General features: G+C 33.6%; 1 protein-coding gene and 1 pseudogene across 2 annotated transcripts; both read left to right on the top strand.

Annotated features, from left to right (window-relative positions):
• Nucleotides 1–2,231: 2,231 nt before the first annotated feature.
• LOC306639028 (olfactory receptor 4P4-like) lies at nt 2,232–3,167 on the top strand (the record flags this gene model as incomplete). Its single annotated transcript, XM_079102470.1, has 1 exon — nt 2,232–3,167. The coding sequence occupies one exon, from the start codon at nt 2,232–2,234 to the stop codon at nt 3,165–3,167; it is 936 nt and encodes a 311-aa protein (XP_078958596.1).
• A 904-nt stretch (nt 3,168–4,071) lies between these two features.
• Nucleotides 4,072–14,117, top strand: LOC306639781 (olfactory receptor 4P4-like; annotated as a pseudogene). Its single transcript has 2 exons — nt 4,072–4,193; nt 13,160–14,117. The product of its transcript is annotated as an olfactory receptor 4P4-like (transcript).
• The last annotated feature ends 2,537 nt before the right edge of the window (nt 14,118–16,654 follow it).

Genomic DNA, 16,654 nt, shown 5'->3' with positions numbered 1-16,654 from the left:
ATGAAAAAGGTTTGTTTTCTATTTATTATTTATTTATTTATTTTACTCTATAATTTCTGATTAGTTCTACATTGATTTTGTAACATTCAAACTTTGGTTTATCATGTTTTCCACTTCATTTACCTGTTTAATACCTGAAAAGTTTTTTTTTTTTTCTTTCAAATGTCATTTCTTTCCCTGACTATATTTCCTTTCACTGAACTTGTTCCTGTTGCTCTTCTTCCTGTGCCTCCAGGAGTGATGGTTGCTTATTTCCATAAGTATGCAGGTTGGAACTTTGCTGCTTATACTAGTCAAATTGAAAGCCTGATGCTGCATAACATTTGCAAAGTAAAACAATTTGTACCACATGTTTATTCAGATAACAGCAATGGTGTAGTTGAAAGCGATCTCATGGTATGAGTATTATGGTGATAGTTTCTTCCCCTGCTGTGTCTGATCCATAATACTATCCTTATGGAACATAAATAAATAATTCTTCCCCTACTGTGTCTGATCCATAATACTATCCTTATGGAACATAAATAAATAAGTACTAGAAGATCTATTTTGTTTTTCTAATTTTACAATATTAACTCTCTGAAGTGGGGAATTCACTGTTTTTCTTAATGTTTTCCTTCTATACCGAAACTGATATGGTTAAATTTGATGGGTATTTTAATTCTAAACTCACTCTAATAGCTAAACTTATTTAACTTTAAATAATTGGTTTATTGGTTTTCAAGATCACTTCTGTTTTATGTACATTTATATAAAGGAATGTAATATGTTATTTTCAGAAATGATGTAACATTTACAATGATTGTGGCAATACACTTAAAGGAATCAAAGTTAAATATTGTTGAAGTACTTATACAACTTATACAAAATTTCAAAGATAAGACCTGTTTCTTCATATTAAAGAGGAAAAGTTTGGAGTATTAATGAGATATTGAAAGAGTATGACAAGGTTGAAACTGCCCCCTGCTAATGTATTCAAATATATTCAGATAGAACAGAATGTGTTATGCAAGGTTGTTTAGAGCTATAATTCTTTAGCACCTGAAATAGTCATAAATACCACAAGAAACACAACTACATAATTGCAAAAATACTGATCTTATTACACCATATGTTGCATTAGAATTTCTGTGATACTGAAAACCTGGTATATGTAGGATCAGATATGGATGCCATGTTTAACTTAGGAGTAAAGTAGAAATTATACTTAGGAGCTATGTAATTCCTCACCAGTGAGGCAAGAAGGCAGAAGCAGCACATGCTATCTGTAGTGCACTCTTATATTGATTTTCTGAATCCAACCCTGATCTTACAGGGAACAATGTATGTGGATCCATGATGTAATCCATTAAAAGCCAGGCAAAACGTAACAGCTGAGAATTCCCTGAACACAACTTACCTGTACCTTGTATAACATCTTTTATTGACTCTTTATGTTCAAAATTCATTCTAGTAGAACAAATGAAATGTACTGAAATCAAAGTACCTGTGAACCTAAAGTAGCTTTTTTGTGTATTTGTGACATTAATATTAATGATTCTATAGTTTAACTTAAGACATTCTGTTTTACACTAAAATTTAAATAAGATAAATTTTCTTATGACTTTTAACAATATGAGTAATGGGAAAAACCCATACATTTTTGCTATAGTTTTATCTATTTGTTGTTTTATATTCAGCAAAATTTCTATCTTATATTTAATATGCAGTGTCCACAATCCCAAGGACCTCACCTGGGATTCAAGGAATATTATCCATCAGAGAGCTGTTCTATTTCCTCTTAGGGAAAGGTAACATTACATAAAATGAAAGCTAAGTCATGAAGAAAGAACATAGTTAAACTTATAAAGTACTTTTGCATGATACTAAATTATTTTTGTGATTTTTAAATGTTATAAATAGTAACAAAAGAACATCTTTTAGGTAAATGACAATTTTAAATCTTACATTTAAAAATTAATAAAATATATTCTTTGTATTGCCATTATGACAGAACATTGGGAAAAAGTTAAAAAGAATTTTTAAAGAAATCAGTTACGTATCTGAAGAACAAATATAATTGAGATATTGATTTATCAGTTACCTTTTGTGATTGGTTAGACTGGATTCTAGGACTTGTTGATAATGTTTAGATGATTGTGATCCTATTGCAAATGCTTTTTTTTTTTTTTTTTTTTTTTTTTTTTCATTTTCCCACAGATACTCAGATGTTTGCACAGGGCATGCAGTATATGGAAAATCAGAGGAACATATCAGAATTCACTCTCATGGGCCTTTCTTCTGATCCAAACATACAAACATTTTGTCTCGTATTCTTTTTGCTTTGTTATCTTGCCATCTTGGTGGGAAACCTTCTGATCCTAATCTCTATTGCATGCAGTTCTCTGTTTCACCAACCCATGTACTATTTCCTCAGTCACTTATCTTCTATGGACATCTGCTATACCTCCTGTGTGACACCCAAACTGATTGGTGACCAGTTAGTGGGAAGAAACACCATCTCCTTTGGAAAATGCATGTTGCAGGTCTTTGTCATGCACTTCTTTGGACTGATTGAAGTATTAATCCTGACAGTCATGGCCTTTGATCGCTATGTTGCCATCTGCAAACCTCTGCACTACATGACCATCATGAGCAGAACCAGGTGCAATGTCCTGATCTTGGCTGCCTGGGTTGGTGGAGCTGCCCACTCCTTTTCCCAGTTCTTTATGATAATCTGGTTGCCCTTCTGTGGCCCCAGTGAAATTGATCACTACTATTGTGACATTTTTCCTTTGCTGCAAGTTGCCTGTACTGATACCCATATCACTGGTGTCCTTATGGTTGCCAATTCAGGAATGGCTGCCTTGGTAATATTTGTTCTCTTGTTTGGGTCTTATGTCATTATTCTCTTCACTTTAAGAAATCAGTCAGTAGAGGGAAGACGCAAAGCCCTCTCTACTTGTGGGTCTCACATCACTGTGGTTATCTTATTCTTTGGACCTTCCATATTTGCCTACCTTAGACCTCCTACCACTTTCCCTGAGGACAAAATCTTTGCTCTGTTTTACACCATTATTGCTCCTATGTTCAATCCCCTCATCTATACCTTGAGGAACACAGAGATGAAAAAGGCCATGAGGAAAGTTTGGTGTCAAAAGGTATTTTCAGAAGAGCAACATAATTGATTTGTACTATTTAATGTCCAACCAACTGTAAGCAGCTGTAAACATTTACTTGATGCAAGGAGTACTCATGGTTTTCAAATTATTGACGTGAAACAATTTGTTGATAAATGTCAAGAGATTATCAACTGAAATAATACCACCTGTAGGACTGTAGGACTGAAATCAAGTAGGGAAGTGTATGTATATATGTGTGTGTGTGTGTGTGTGTGTGTACACATACATACGTATGATATTATGGTTTAAGGATAGATGACTTTGTCATGTAATCAACTCTGATGCCAATGTGGAATTTTAAGGATCACTTAATATGTGATTTATGCATGAGACCAGATATGTGTTTGATCATTTCTTAGATCTTTAGTGGATTAAAAGTGTTTTTCAGATATAAAAATAATTTGCATTATTGTTTTACTCTGTGATGTTGTATCAACACAATCTTGTGTGATAGGATTCTAAAATCAATTATGTAATGAAAAAGAGAACATGGAGAAATTCATATGAAATATAAGTAAAATGTGGTGGTCCTACCTTAGAGCCCCTACTACAACCAAATATTAGAGGCAGGGACAGATTTTAAAGAGTAAACTCTGGCATACTTTAGAGATACATGCATACTCATGTTTATCACATAACAATTGTGAATTTCCACCCTATGGAACCAGTCAAGGTGTCCGTAAATTGATGAGTGCCTAAAGGAAATATGGTATGTATATACCATGGAGTTTTACTGAGTCATAAAGAAGAAAAAAATGTGCAATATTTGGGAAAATGGGTGGAATTGGAAGCCATAAATTTGAGCAAAATTTGCCAGGCTCAGGAGGATATTACTGTGTGTTCCTTCTATGTGGAGGCTGGAGGGAAAAGACTGGAGGGAGGGCACCATGAATGCAGAGGGGTGACCAGTATGGTGAAGGGAGGGAATTCAAAGAGGAAGGCCAAGATGATGGAGGCAGTAGATATGCTTGAAATTGATTTAAATTTGTTTCATATTTCTGTTAACATGGAACGTGAAACACATGATTCTGTGTAATTGAGATGTACCAATTTAAGAAACAAAAAGGAGGCTAATGAAAAATGATTTTTCCTTTATGTTGTTTATTAAATTTACTGTAGTTGAATGTAGAAGGACAGGATGAACAATTAATTAGATACTATCTCTTTCCAGCAGAGCTGCATTACTGAGTGGCTCCAAGACTGTTCATTTGGGTAAAGACTGCATGTCAGCTTGTCCCTATACAGAGACAAGAGAAAGGAATTCAATCACCATTGTAGAGAAAAATAAGACAAATGATATAAAAAGAATTCTGCTGGAGCATAATTCTTTTTGTGTGTATTTTTTTCTTTCCTTTATGTTTGAGAAAACTAGAAACTAAAAACACTGAATATATGTGACAGTAAAAACATACCAATATGTATAATGAGGAAATACATCAATTTTAAATAGAGTGAAAGGTAGATTTTGGAAAGAGATTTCCAAAAGAACCAGAGAAAAATTAAAAATAAATTTTATGTTATCCTCTAGAAAATTTCTCCTAGTAAAATAGGAGAAGGTAAAAACCAAAATATTAACAATTTATTTTAAAAACATAATGAATATTTTGACATCTAAATGTAGTACAATTTCAAAATGAGATTTCAAAAGTAATAGAGTCTGGAGGAGAAGAAATGGAAAAAATCATATGGAAAGCAAACTGAACCAATTTATATCGGAAAATCATTATATAAATTATATTTTTCAAAAATTACTTTTACAAAATGAATATTGTTCAGATTGGATCATTCTGTAATATTAAATGGCAGAAGACAATATATCAATGACTAGTCATTTCAGGATAAAAACAATGACAGCAATAAGTATTATTCTTAGTCCTTTTGCCATTTATGAATTTAGAAAATGACACCTTCATATTCATTTGATTTCATAATATATCCAACCTACATGCTCTTTTTGATCAAAAATTCTCCACATTTCTCCTAAAAGCAGTTTCAAAACATCACATTTGATGAATCACTGTAAAAACTCAAGAGTCAAGTCAGAATACAAATGAATAATGCATTTTTTATTATAACAAATGCACATCTTTTTGCGGGATGGTAGTACCAGGGATTGAACTCAGGGGCACTCAACCCCTGAGCCACACCCCCTGCATGATTTTGAACTGCGTTTAAAGATGGGGTCTCTGAGTTGCTTAGCTCCTCTCTTTTGCTGAGACTGCCTTTGAACTCAGGATCCTCCTACCTCAACCTTTCAAGTCACTGGGATTACAGGCTTGCAACCCTGTGTCCAGTCCAAAGTCCACATGTTATAAAACACTGGTGAAAATAAAAAAGATCAATAACTCAATCACTAAACTTTGAAATGAATGTCATTCTATCATTCCCTCATTGTCCAAATCTAGGTGAATCAGGAGAAATTCATTAAATGAATTTACAAACTACATGCAATACTCAAAAATATAAAATAAAATGGTTAAAAGACATGCTAAAATATTCTTAATTGCTCCATGTAATTATCATTGAAAATAAAAAAGCAACTCTTTTTCTTTATTCTCATTCTTTCAAGAGTTCCTGGCATATTATTTTTTTAATTGTTTGAAAAATATATGTACAGTAGGAATCGATCTTGTTTAAACAAGGTATACCTACAAGTATCTTAGTGGTACTTGTAGTTATATCAAGAAATATTATATTTTATGCACATAAAAATTTAACTTTCTTATAAAATTTAAAATAAAGACATATTTTGATGCTTTCTCTTTGGAGGAAAGAATCCACCCATGCAAATATTCTCCCTGGGTGAGAAAGTGAGTCTGGACAGCGACAGGTACAGGAGTCCCAGAGCAGAGACTCAGGAAAGTTTATGAGGTTAGGGGAGCAAGAGGTGCACAGGGGATGCCAGGGAAGAATGTCTTCTGTGTTGAGGAGAGAAGTAGCTGTGGAAGCACTACCTAGGACAGAGTAGGCATTTGATGTATGGTAACGTCAAGGCAGGCTTCATTCAGTGTAGGAAGTCCAAAGACAAACCCCTAGAATTGCCTTCAAGTTAAATCTTTGGGGGTCTATTGACCCTTACTCCTTTGGTAACTTTGGTACCTTGAATATTTTAGGGTCTCTTACATATTTTTCACATTATCAAGTTATTAAATTTATTACATAAGGAAACTTGAAGAAGTTAAAGAAGGAAGAAGAAAAAGGAATGGAAGAGGAAGGAGAGAAAAAAGAATTAGCAAAGGTGGTATTCCTATATTCACCTTCAAAATCAAGAAATAGATGCTGCCATGATCTCCAAAGTTGCACCACGTCCTCTCCTGGCCTCACCCCTTCTTTTCCCCCAGAATTAACTGTCTTCCTGACTGTTGGTGGTAACTCTTCCTTCCCTGCCACCTAAGTCAATGTATATGTTTTCTCTTCCAGGGATTTCTTCTGGGAAAATAAGGAAACAGGAGTCTTCCTCATCAGGTCAGTGGGAAGAAGGCCCGAGAATGCTTGGTACTCTGCTTAGACAGAGTCAGTGCTCAGCTGCATTTTCTGTGGTTTGCTCTGCTCACATAGCCCACTGCAAGTCAGCTCTAACCTCAGGCACAGATGTTCAAGAAGAAAAAGTGAATGAAAACAAAAATGATATGGGAAAACTTAAAATATTTGTATCTTTTTTTCAACATCTTTGGAAGATTTCTAAATTGTTTCCACATAAAACAATAAAAATATTTGTCAGTTTTAAATTTTGAATTCTATATTTTATAAGCAAATTAAAACCATTTATTGTATAATAAATGCACTTTTTGAGGAACGATGAAGCACATTTCCTATCATAAGAGTCTAAGATAACCCTCTCTGCTGAGTCTACTTACGAGGATTACTGAAAGAATACATTGTTCAAAAAAAAAAAAAAATCCTTGAATTTGTTTTCATCAGTGAAATCTGTCACTTGAGCCCTGGAGGAAGTATAATAAGAGAGATGCCTCAATCACCGGCAAAGTTAACTGGCTTTTCATACTATTTATTGTCTGAATCCTAGACTAACTTCAGCAGATCTGCTAATTTGAATCTAGAGTAAATGGACCTGGTGAAATTAGGATCTGGGGAGGTAAATCCAAAAGACATAGAAGGAACAATCAAAGCTTCAGAATATACACACTAAAAATTATGCTTTAAAAGTTTGCTTCATTGAGTATTTAGCATCCTGTGAATTTGAATATATTCTAGTAATTATTTTAGGGATGCAAATGTAGATTATGACTTTACTCCTTTGGGTTTTTAAATTATTCCACTTGCCTTCAAACTCCTGTTTTTATCACATGATCTTGCACTGTTTGGGTGAATACTTGGATGCATGACAGGTGTCAGTTATTTCTAAAATGATACACTCTCTTTTTTTATTCTTTCTATGAATAGCTGGTAGTCTTTGCAGAATGAAATGTAAATTCCAGAAGCTGAAATAAAATCATCTGGACAGTAGGAGAATAGTCAATTTCCAAGAGAAAAGAGAAAACTGTATAAAGGGAGAAAAGAGAAAAGCATTCATAATTATTGAAGGCTGGGAACATGTGTGGTGAGTTATTTCTCCCCTTCTTTATCCTGTCCGTGTGATACATGTTTTGTCTCCATTTTATTGAAATCAGAGTGACTCTCAGTTAAAATGAAGTAGAGACATCCTGTCTGAATTTGATAAACTAACTTGTTTTGAGATTAGGTTGATGATAAATTGGAAGAGTTTTGTTGAGGGCGTGATGTAATGTTCCAGAGGGACCAGCAAACATAAGAGAGATGCTTACCAGAGTAGCAAATTTCACATAAGAGAAAAAGATCAATAGAACTTTTGATGCACAGTAAAAATGTATAATTAAGGAAAAGGTGATTGACAGGTTACATAGACTGAAAGGACAAATGAGATCCTTGCAACAGACACTACCATGGTCAGTATTCTCTACTACACAGAGAAAGAGAATTAACCCGAGCCCTATGCAGGTCACTAAGAAAGCAATGAAAGTATCTGAAAACTTGGGTCTATGTTTAACTTATCTCTGTTATTTTATTGCCTTTCCTTGTTGCTTGCAATGATTGTTAATGTACTGATTAACATTATCAAATGATTCATTTGTGTACTGTCTTAAATCTTTGAAGTTGTATGTTTTACTCATTCAACATTTAATGACTGCTGTTTAAATCAATAACAGCCTCTATTTGACAAGAAGTGGAAGCAAAAAGTTTGAGTAAAATAATTTGTTGAGTTCCCTTAATTGACTGGATGACTTTTTTATGTATTAAATATTGAATGTAAATTCTTTTGATACAATTAGAAATAGATGTGATCATTTGCACTGTACTCATCAGCAGGGATGTGATGAGAAAAGCATTATGTGGTCAAAAGCACTCAGTTCCTAGAGAGGAAGCTAGAATTCAAAATTAAATCTGTTCAAGAATCTCAGTATTTCAGACAATGTGTAGACAGTCTCTCTGTCCTGGAGGTAGTTAAGACCTTGTAAATTAAGCATCTAACAAGTTTACTTTGGTTTAGATTATAAAAATTGTGAAAATGTAAAGTTACAGTAAACATTGTTTTAAATAATAATAACTTCAAGTGTTTTTTGTTTACATGTTATTTTCAAGAACTGTGGGAAGTGAACAAAATTTTAATGTATTGCCAAGATCCCGTGTTGGTAGTTTTTGACCTATTTTTTAGGGATATGGCCTCGGACTAATTATGTAATATTTTTATTACACTGTACTTGCTTTTATAACGTGGGTTCACAAGTATTCTTAGAGTGGCTGCGAGGATTTACAAATTAACACCTACATGAAGTGCAGAAGAATGTTAGCCTATGAGAATGCTCAAAACATAAGAAAATATAATAAGTAAACCCACACATGGGTGGTGTTCTTAAATAGCTTACTGAGACCATGCATTTGCCCATAGCAAAACTACAGATGAAGTCTCAGTAGTTTCATTTTCCTCTATTTAAGGATTATGTAAAAGTTTACTTTTTGCAATGATGAAGAGATCAAAAATATTGCAAAATCTAAAATGTTTCTTAAAAATCATTAAGTCTAGATTCACTGTTTTACAAATTGAAATCCACGAGAGAGGATAGAAATTAAAATGAATGAAGAATTAGAGTAGAACACAATTTCTGACCTTTTCTTTCCTAGTTCTTTGTAATCACAGAGGAAATTTTGTGGTTTTAGGAAATTGGGAATTGGAGATTTGGTGCTCTTTAAACTGTTAATGATATAGCTCACCCTTTTCTAAAGGCTTATATTGTAGTAGAGGAACAGGTTTTGTATGTAGTTTTTATTTACTGGCTGCATTTTTCTATTCTTGGAGTGTTTGGCTTTATTTGTCATCCCATTTTGACATTTTTATATCAATATTAGAATGGCTTAAATGGTCTCAAGCCAGTAAGTTTGCAGGCTCTCTGATTTGTACAGAATAAAATAATTATGAACACAGCAAAGATTTGCATATTAAATATCAAATTACTTTGACTCTTTACCTGTTAGGTATAAATTCATTTCTGGACTCATAGAATTCCAATTTACAGTTCTGACTGGCTTAGTGATTGCTCAGTGGCCTGCATATACTTTATCAGGAAATCCTTAATTAACTTTTACACTTTCTAATGTGATATCACTTCTAGATATTCATCAAACTGAGTTAAACATAATGATGCATTTGTGATCGTAAAGCATTGTGATTTTTCTTTTCAAAGTTTTTCTTCATCTATTTTTTAATTTGAAGCCTAGAACTAGATGAAGAGGATTGATGTGTCACATTTTGGAGTGTAGAAGGAAAGAAAATGATGAGCTCACATTTATAATTGTCAGCTGAGTCAGGTATAGAAACCTACCACCTTCTCAAACTCCAGACTTAAGAAGGTAAGAAAATCAGTGGCAGTTTATACATGATGAACCACATGTGTGCAAAGAAAATGAGATGAAAAGTGAGGAATGCAAAGTTAAGCCTTACCCTCAGCCTGGAGAACAGACAGATGTAGTTCCTAAAGGGTGTTTAGGAAGGGTGTTTGTTTAGAAATCCTTTTGTTGAGAAGCAGGAGATGTGACTGGCAATCCTCAAAGCTTCTTTCCTGCTTAAATAATATCATGATTCCAAAATTTCATTTTTTCCTTGGAGTCAAATTTACTGGACTGTGTGAATGACAACTTTTAAGAGTACCAATCTGCTAACACTAGCATTTAAATAAATATACATGCGTATGTGTGTGTGTGTATATGTGTGTGTGTGTGTGTGTGTATAAAATCACGCGCATAAGTTAAGGACACGTTGGTCATTTTTGATTACTTTAGTTTTCATAACCATTTTGTGACCCTTTGTCCAGGCTGCTCTCCCATTTTATCGGTGAGGTTACTTTAATGCAAAGACATAAAGTGGTTTCTACACAAAGGCACAGGTGGCATAAACCTTTTCCCATAAATTATCAAAAAGCTTTTTAACTGAAATACACAGTGTCAGGGCTCATCATGGGGTTTGACAGGAGCCATAATGTGCACAAGATAGAAAGCAGAAATTCGGTCTCCACTTTCAAACTGAGAAAAACTTGATTTTCAAAAATTCATGTGCTGTGTGAAGAAGAAAACCATCCAAGTGAAATGGCCTTATGTTCCCTTCCTTTAGTTTTAATTATTGTGTTATTATGTGATTAATTTAAATATGCAATTGTCATTGAAGTTCCTTCAGAGGGAAACATATTTATGTTATGAATTATGAGAATTTATTACCAAAATCATAAGTAAAATAAAGGGGAAAAAGTGAGAAAATACTTAAATAAATTGCATGAACCTCTTAAGGAAATAATGGAGAGTATTTATCTTCTACTTTCCTTGGACACATGCCTGTGATTTTATATATATATATGTGTATGTGTGTGTGTGTGTGTGTGTGTGTGTGTGTGGTATTAATCTAGAACTTTATTTCTAACTCACTGTACAGTGTTTTTGAGGTAGAATGTCTACCACTACTTTGGACCACTCTTGAACTTCACATATGAAAAAATAATTGTGTATGATAACTCTTTTTCTTTGACTTATACTTGAATTATATTTTTATCTTTAATGGTATTTGAGTTTATAAGACTCCAATACTATGTCCTTTACAAGTACTCAGTTGCATATTTGGAGGTATTTGGGAACTAATAATAATTTTAAAAATCAATGTTTGTCTTGGTGCATTCTAATTATACTTAGGGTGGGATTTATTGTGTCATATCCTTGTCTACACACACCGTAAGTCATTCAGCCTTCTTCCCCAGAAACATCATTTTCTCTCCCCACCTCTTTCTTCCTGAATTACTGCTCTACTCTGCTGATCTCAATTCTAGTATTATTTCTATCAATAAAATCAGTGCATTATCATCATACAGTTAAGTGGAACACCCTGTCAAAGATTGGTATTGCATAGAGCATAATTTGGTAGACTGTGTTTCATAGTATCTCCCCATTTCCTCTGTTTTTTCTCCATTGATATCCTTTCTCTGCTCTGTCTCCCTTTTATATTCATGATACCGTCCCCTTATTTAATTTAATTTTTTTCTCTCTTGCTTCTGCATATGACATGAACATTGACTTCGTGAAACTGGCTTATTCCACTTAGCACGATGTTCTCTAGTTCCATCCATATATCATAAAAAGATGTAATTTTATTCTTTATGGATGAATAAAACTACATGATGTATGTATACCAAATTTTCTTTACCCATTTGTTTGTTGTTGGACATCTAGGCTGATTCCATAACTTAACCTTTGTGAACTGTGCTGTTATAAGCGTTGGTATATGTATATCACCATAGAACGTTGATTTTAGTTCCTTTGGATACATACAAGGAGTGGGACATCTGGGTCATATGACATTTCTATCTCTAAACTTTTGAGCAATCACGATAGTGCTTTTCAAAGTGGGGGTACTAATTTGCAGTTCCACCAACAATGGGTAAGTGTACTTTTCCAATCATATTCCCACCAGTAATAATTACTATTTGTATTCTTGATAATTGTCATTCTGACTGGGGTGAGATGAAATCTGTGTAATTTTGATTAATGTGTATTCCCCTGTTTAATAAGGATGCTGAATATTTTTTATACATTTCAGAGCCATTTGCATTTCTTTTTTATTAATTCATATTAGTTATACATGCCAATAGAATCCATTTTTCCATGGTTATAAAATCATGGAATATATCTTCTTCTAATTCAGTGCACAGTACCTCTTAACTCACCATTCTAAAGAAATTCATTAAATAAAATAACTATGGACACATGGCTATTTGTATTTCTTCTAAGAAATTTCTGTGTAGTTCCTTTGCTCATTTATTTTTTGGTTTATTGCTGTTCACAGTTTTTAGTTATTTATGTATTCTGTATATTGATTCCATGTTGGAAGATGCTCTGCCATTCCGTAGGCTTTCCTTCCATGCTCATAATTTCTGCCTTAGATGTGCAGAAACTTTTTGAATTTGATGCCATAGCACTTGTTAATTCTTGATTTTATTTCTTGAGCTTTAGTCATCTTATTGAGCCTCTGCCAATGTGTTGGAGTGCTATGCCAGTTTTGTTCTGGTAGTTGCAGTGTTTCTGGTTAAATTCCCAGGTGTTTGAACCACTTTGGGTTGATTTCTGTGCAGAATTAGAGAAATCAACTTTGATTCTTATGATTTGAATATCCAGTGTTCCTGTCCAATTTGTTAAAAAGGTTCTCCTTTCACAAATGTATACTTTTGACATTTAAAATTATATTTTAATTTTTTCATTGTAATATATTTATTATCAGTGTCAAAATTTAATATAATGTTTCTGAAAGATGAACTTTTGAACTCATCCTGAGAATAATCCAAAAGAAAAAGAAAACAATACACTTTTCTTAAAAAATTAATTTTCATTTTCTGAATCTCCTTATGAAGCATAGCTTCCTAATGTTAGTGTTCTTATCCAGACTCTCCATGAAATTTCTGACATTGACCTTTTGCACTATGTCTTTTCAGATGGCTGTTATGTATATTTACTGAACTGGAACCAGCCAATGGAAATAATGTCACTGTGCTTATTCTCCTGGGACTTTCTCAAAACAGGAACATTGAAGTTCTCTGCTTTTTATTATTTTTAGTTTGCTACATTGCTATTTGGATGAGAAACGTGCTCATAATGATTTCTATCACATGCAGTCAGCTCATCAAACAGCCCATGTATTTTTTTCTTACTACCTCTCACTCTCTGACCTTTGCTACACATCCACAGTGACACCCAAACTAATTACGGACTTACAAGCAGAAAGGAAGACAATTTCCTATAATAACTGCATGATACAGCTCTTCATCATTCACTTCCTTGGAAGCATGGAGATCTTCATCCTCACAGGGTGGCCTATGACCACTACATGGCCATCTGCAAGCCCCTGCACTATGCTGCCATCATGAGCAGGCAGAGGTGCAACACAATCATCCTGGTGTGCTGGACTGGGGGATTTGTACACTCTGCCAGTCAGTTTCTTCTCACTATTTTCTCACCTTTCTGTGGCCCCAATGAGATAGATCACTACTTCTGCAATGTGTATCTTTTGTTGAAATTGGCTTCACTGATACATCCAGAATTGATTTCTTGGTGATTGTTAATTAAGGACTGACTGCTTTGTTAATTTTTGTGGTTTTGATGGTGTCCTATTTTCTGATATTATACACCATCAGATTTTAACCTGCAGAGAGCTGTGCCAAAGCTCTCTCAACTTGCAGTTCTCACATAACACTTGTGGTTCTATTCTTTGTGCCTGTCCTCTTTGTTTACATCAGAGCAAATGTAACTTTTCAAGTAGACAAAGTGTTTGCTCTTTTCTACACCATCATTGGCCCCATGTTTAGTCCTCTGATCTACAGGCTGAGAAACTGGGAGATGAAAAACACCTTGAGGAAAATGTGGTTACATCAAATGATTCTGGAAGGGAAGTAATTTCTATGAAAGTCATCTTAGAATTTCACTTTAGAGCTGAGCCCTAAATCTTAGAACTAATATGGAATAAAAGCAAAATTACGTGTAAATAGGAGGAATAAGTTCTAGTATGCAATGGCACAGTAGAATGACCAGTGAAAAATTATTTACTGGCAATTTTTAAATATATAGAAGGGAAGATATGATAATATATATTGAAGGCATTGAATATGCTAAGTACTCATATTTGATCATGACACAATGAATGTGTGTATTAAATTATCACACCATACACATACATATGTACAATTATGTAAATACATATCAATTTCTAAAAATATTTATATGAAGCATATGATAAAAGTGAGTCAAAATTCAGTCCTTCCAGCATTTGCTCACACCACTCTTAGTTGGACAATATTATTATTATTATTGTTAATGTTTGCTTTTTCTCTATTTCCACATACTTGCCTTAAGTCTTTCTTATGTGACATTTTTTAGAGTTCTTAATTATGTCTTTCCTCCTGTCCTTTTGGTTTCTAATCCAAGTCTATATAGATGGAGATGTCCTCCAGAAAAGTGGAGCGTGTGATGGGGTTAAAATAAGGCAAACTAATGTGGATCCACCAGGCAGTGCTACTGGCAGAATGTAAACTGGTATATTCAACTACCAACTACTCCAGAATATTGAGTTAAAGAAACTTGCACAAGATGAATGACACAAACATACTGATTAATATGAGATTGACAGAAAGAGTATATATATATGTAACTGCATTTATATAAAGTGAAAAATAGGTAAACTCATTTATGATCACAGAAGTCAGGGTAGTAGTTACCTCTGGAACCTGGAGGAAATCAACTCTGATCGATTGCTGATATGCCCTTTCATAATATGGGTGGCAGTGCATGTGAATGTTCCATTCCTGAAAACTCAGAATGTAATCTATGATTGTTCAATAAAATTAATAAAGTAACTGAGAAGCAAAAGAAAAATTAAGAGCATTAAGTAGCTACTTTGGAAAATCAAAGTTAAATTTATCAAATTAAATTCATCATATGAATTAGAAGATAACCAACAGATTGTACAAAACAAAAAACAAGTGAATGAACAAAAACAAAGAGAAACAGCTAATATTATTTATAAATTTAAAATATGAACAAATGTAACAGTTTCTTATATGTGTACAATTTCTTACTGGTCATTCTGAAAATAAGAAAAAAAAACCTATCTGAAAGACATTATATTCATATTGGTGGGAACACTTTACTGAACTAAACCAATTCTACTTACAAAATGTATTCACCTCTCTGAATGTGAATATTCATGTACTTTCCTGAAGAAAATTTTCATGTGCAATGATGAAGTGCTACTTCAGATTTTCATTTGAGAAAATGAATACAATTAATGAAAATATTCATATTCAATCAAATGAAGGAGAGTCACAAAGACATAAAAAGGGGAGTTGGGGGTTTAAGGTGGATACTAAAGATGCACAAGTGAATGAAATAAATCAATGAAAAATAGATCAATTAAGTTGTAAATAAAATATAAATGAAAATTTGCAACCAAAATATGAACCAAGAATTAAAAGAACTATGGGTCATCATGAAAAGACCAAATTTAAGAATTATTGGGATCGAGGAAGGTACAGAGATACAAACCAAAGGAATGAACAACCTATTCAACGAAATAATATCAGAAAATTTCCCAAACCTGAAGAATGAAATGGGAAATAAAATACAAGAGGGTAACAGAACACCAAATGCACAAAATCACAACAGATCCACACCAAGGTACATTATAATGAAAATGCCTAACATTCAAAATAAAAATAGGATTTTGAAGGCCATGAGAGAAAAGCATCAGATTACATATAGGTGGAGACCAATATGGATAGCAGCAGACTTCTCAACCCAGACTCTGAAAGCTAGAAGGGCCTGGAACAACATATTTCAAGCTCTGAAAGAACATGGTTGCCAACCAAGAATCCTATACCCAGCAAAACTAACCTTCAGATTTGAAGAGGAAATAAAATCCTTCCATGATCAACAAAAGTGAAAAGAACTTACAAATAGAAAACCTGTGCTAAAGAATGTTCTCAACAAAATATTCCATGAGGAGGAAATGACAAAGAACAGTATAGGTCAGCAAAGGGAGAAACTACCTTAGAGAAAAACCAGTCAAAGGAGAAACCAACCAAATTAAAAACCAAAAATAAGCCCAAATGACTGGGAATACAAATCATATCTCAATAATAACCCTGAACATTAATGGCCTAAACTCACCAATCAAAAGACATAGACTGGCAGAATGGATTAAAAAGAAAGACCTAACAATATGCTGTCTGCAAGAGACTCATCTCATAGAAAAATACATCCACAGACTGAATGTGAAAGGATGGGTAAAAACCTACCACGCACATGGACTCAGTAAAAAAGAGGGGGTTTCCATCCTTATATCAGATAAAGTGGACTTTAAGCCAAAGTTAGTCAGAAGAGATAAAGAAGGACATTTCATACTGCTTAAGGGAACCATAAATCAGTGAGACACAACG

This window comes from Sciurus vulgaris, assembly GCF_902686455.1.
Source record: "Sciurus vulgaris genome assembly, chromosome: 11".
In the NCBI taxonomy this organism is placed as follows: domain Eukaryota; kingdom Metazoa; phylum Chordata; class Mammalia; order Rodentia; family Sciuridae; genus Sciurus; species Sciurus vulgaris.
This window is presented reverse-complemented; position numbering and strand designations above follow the sequence as displayed.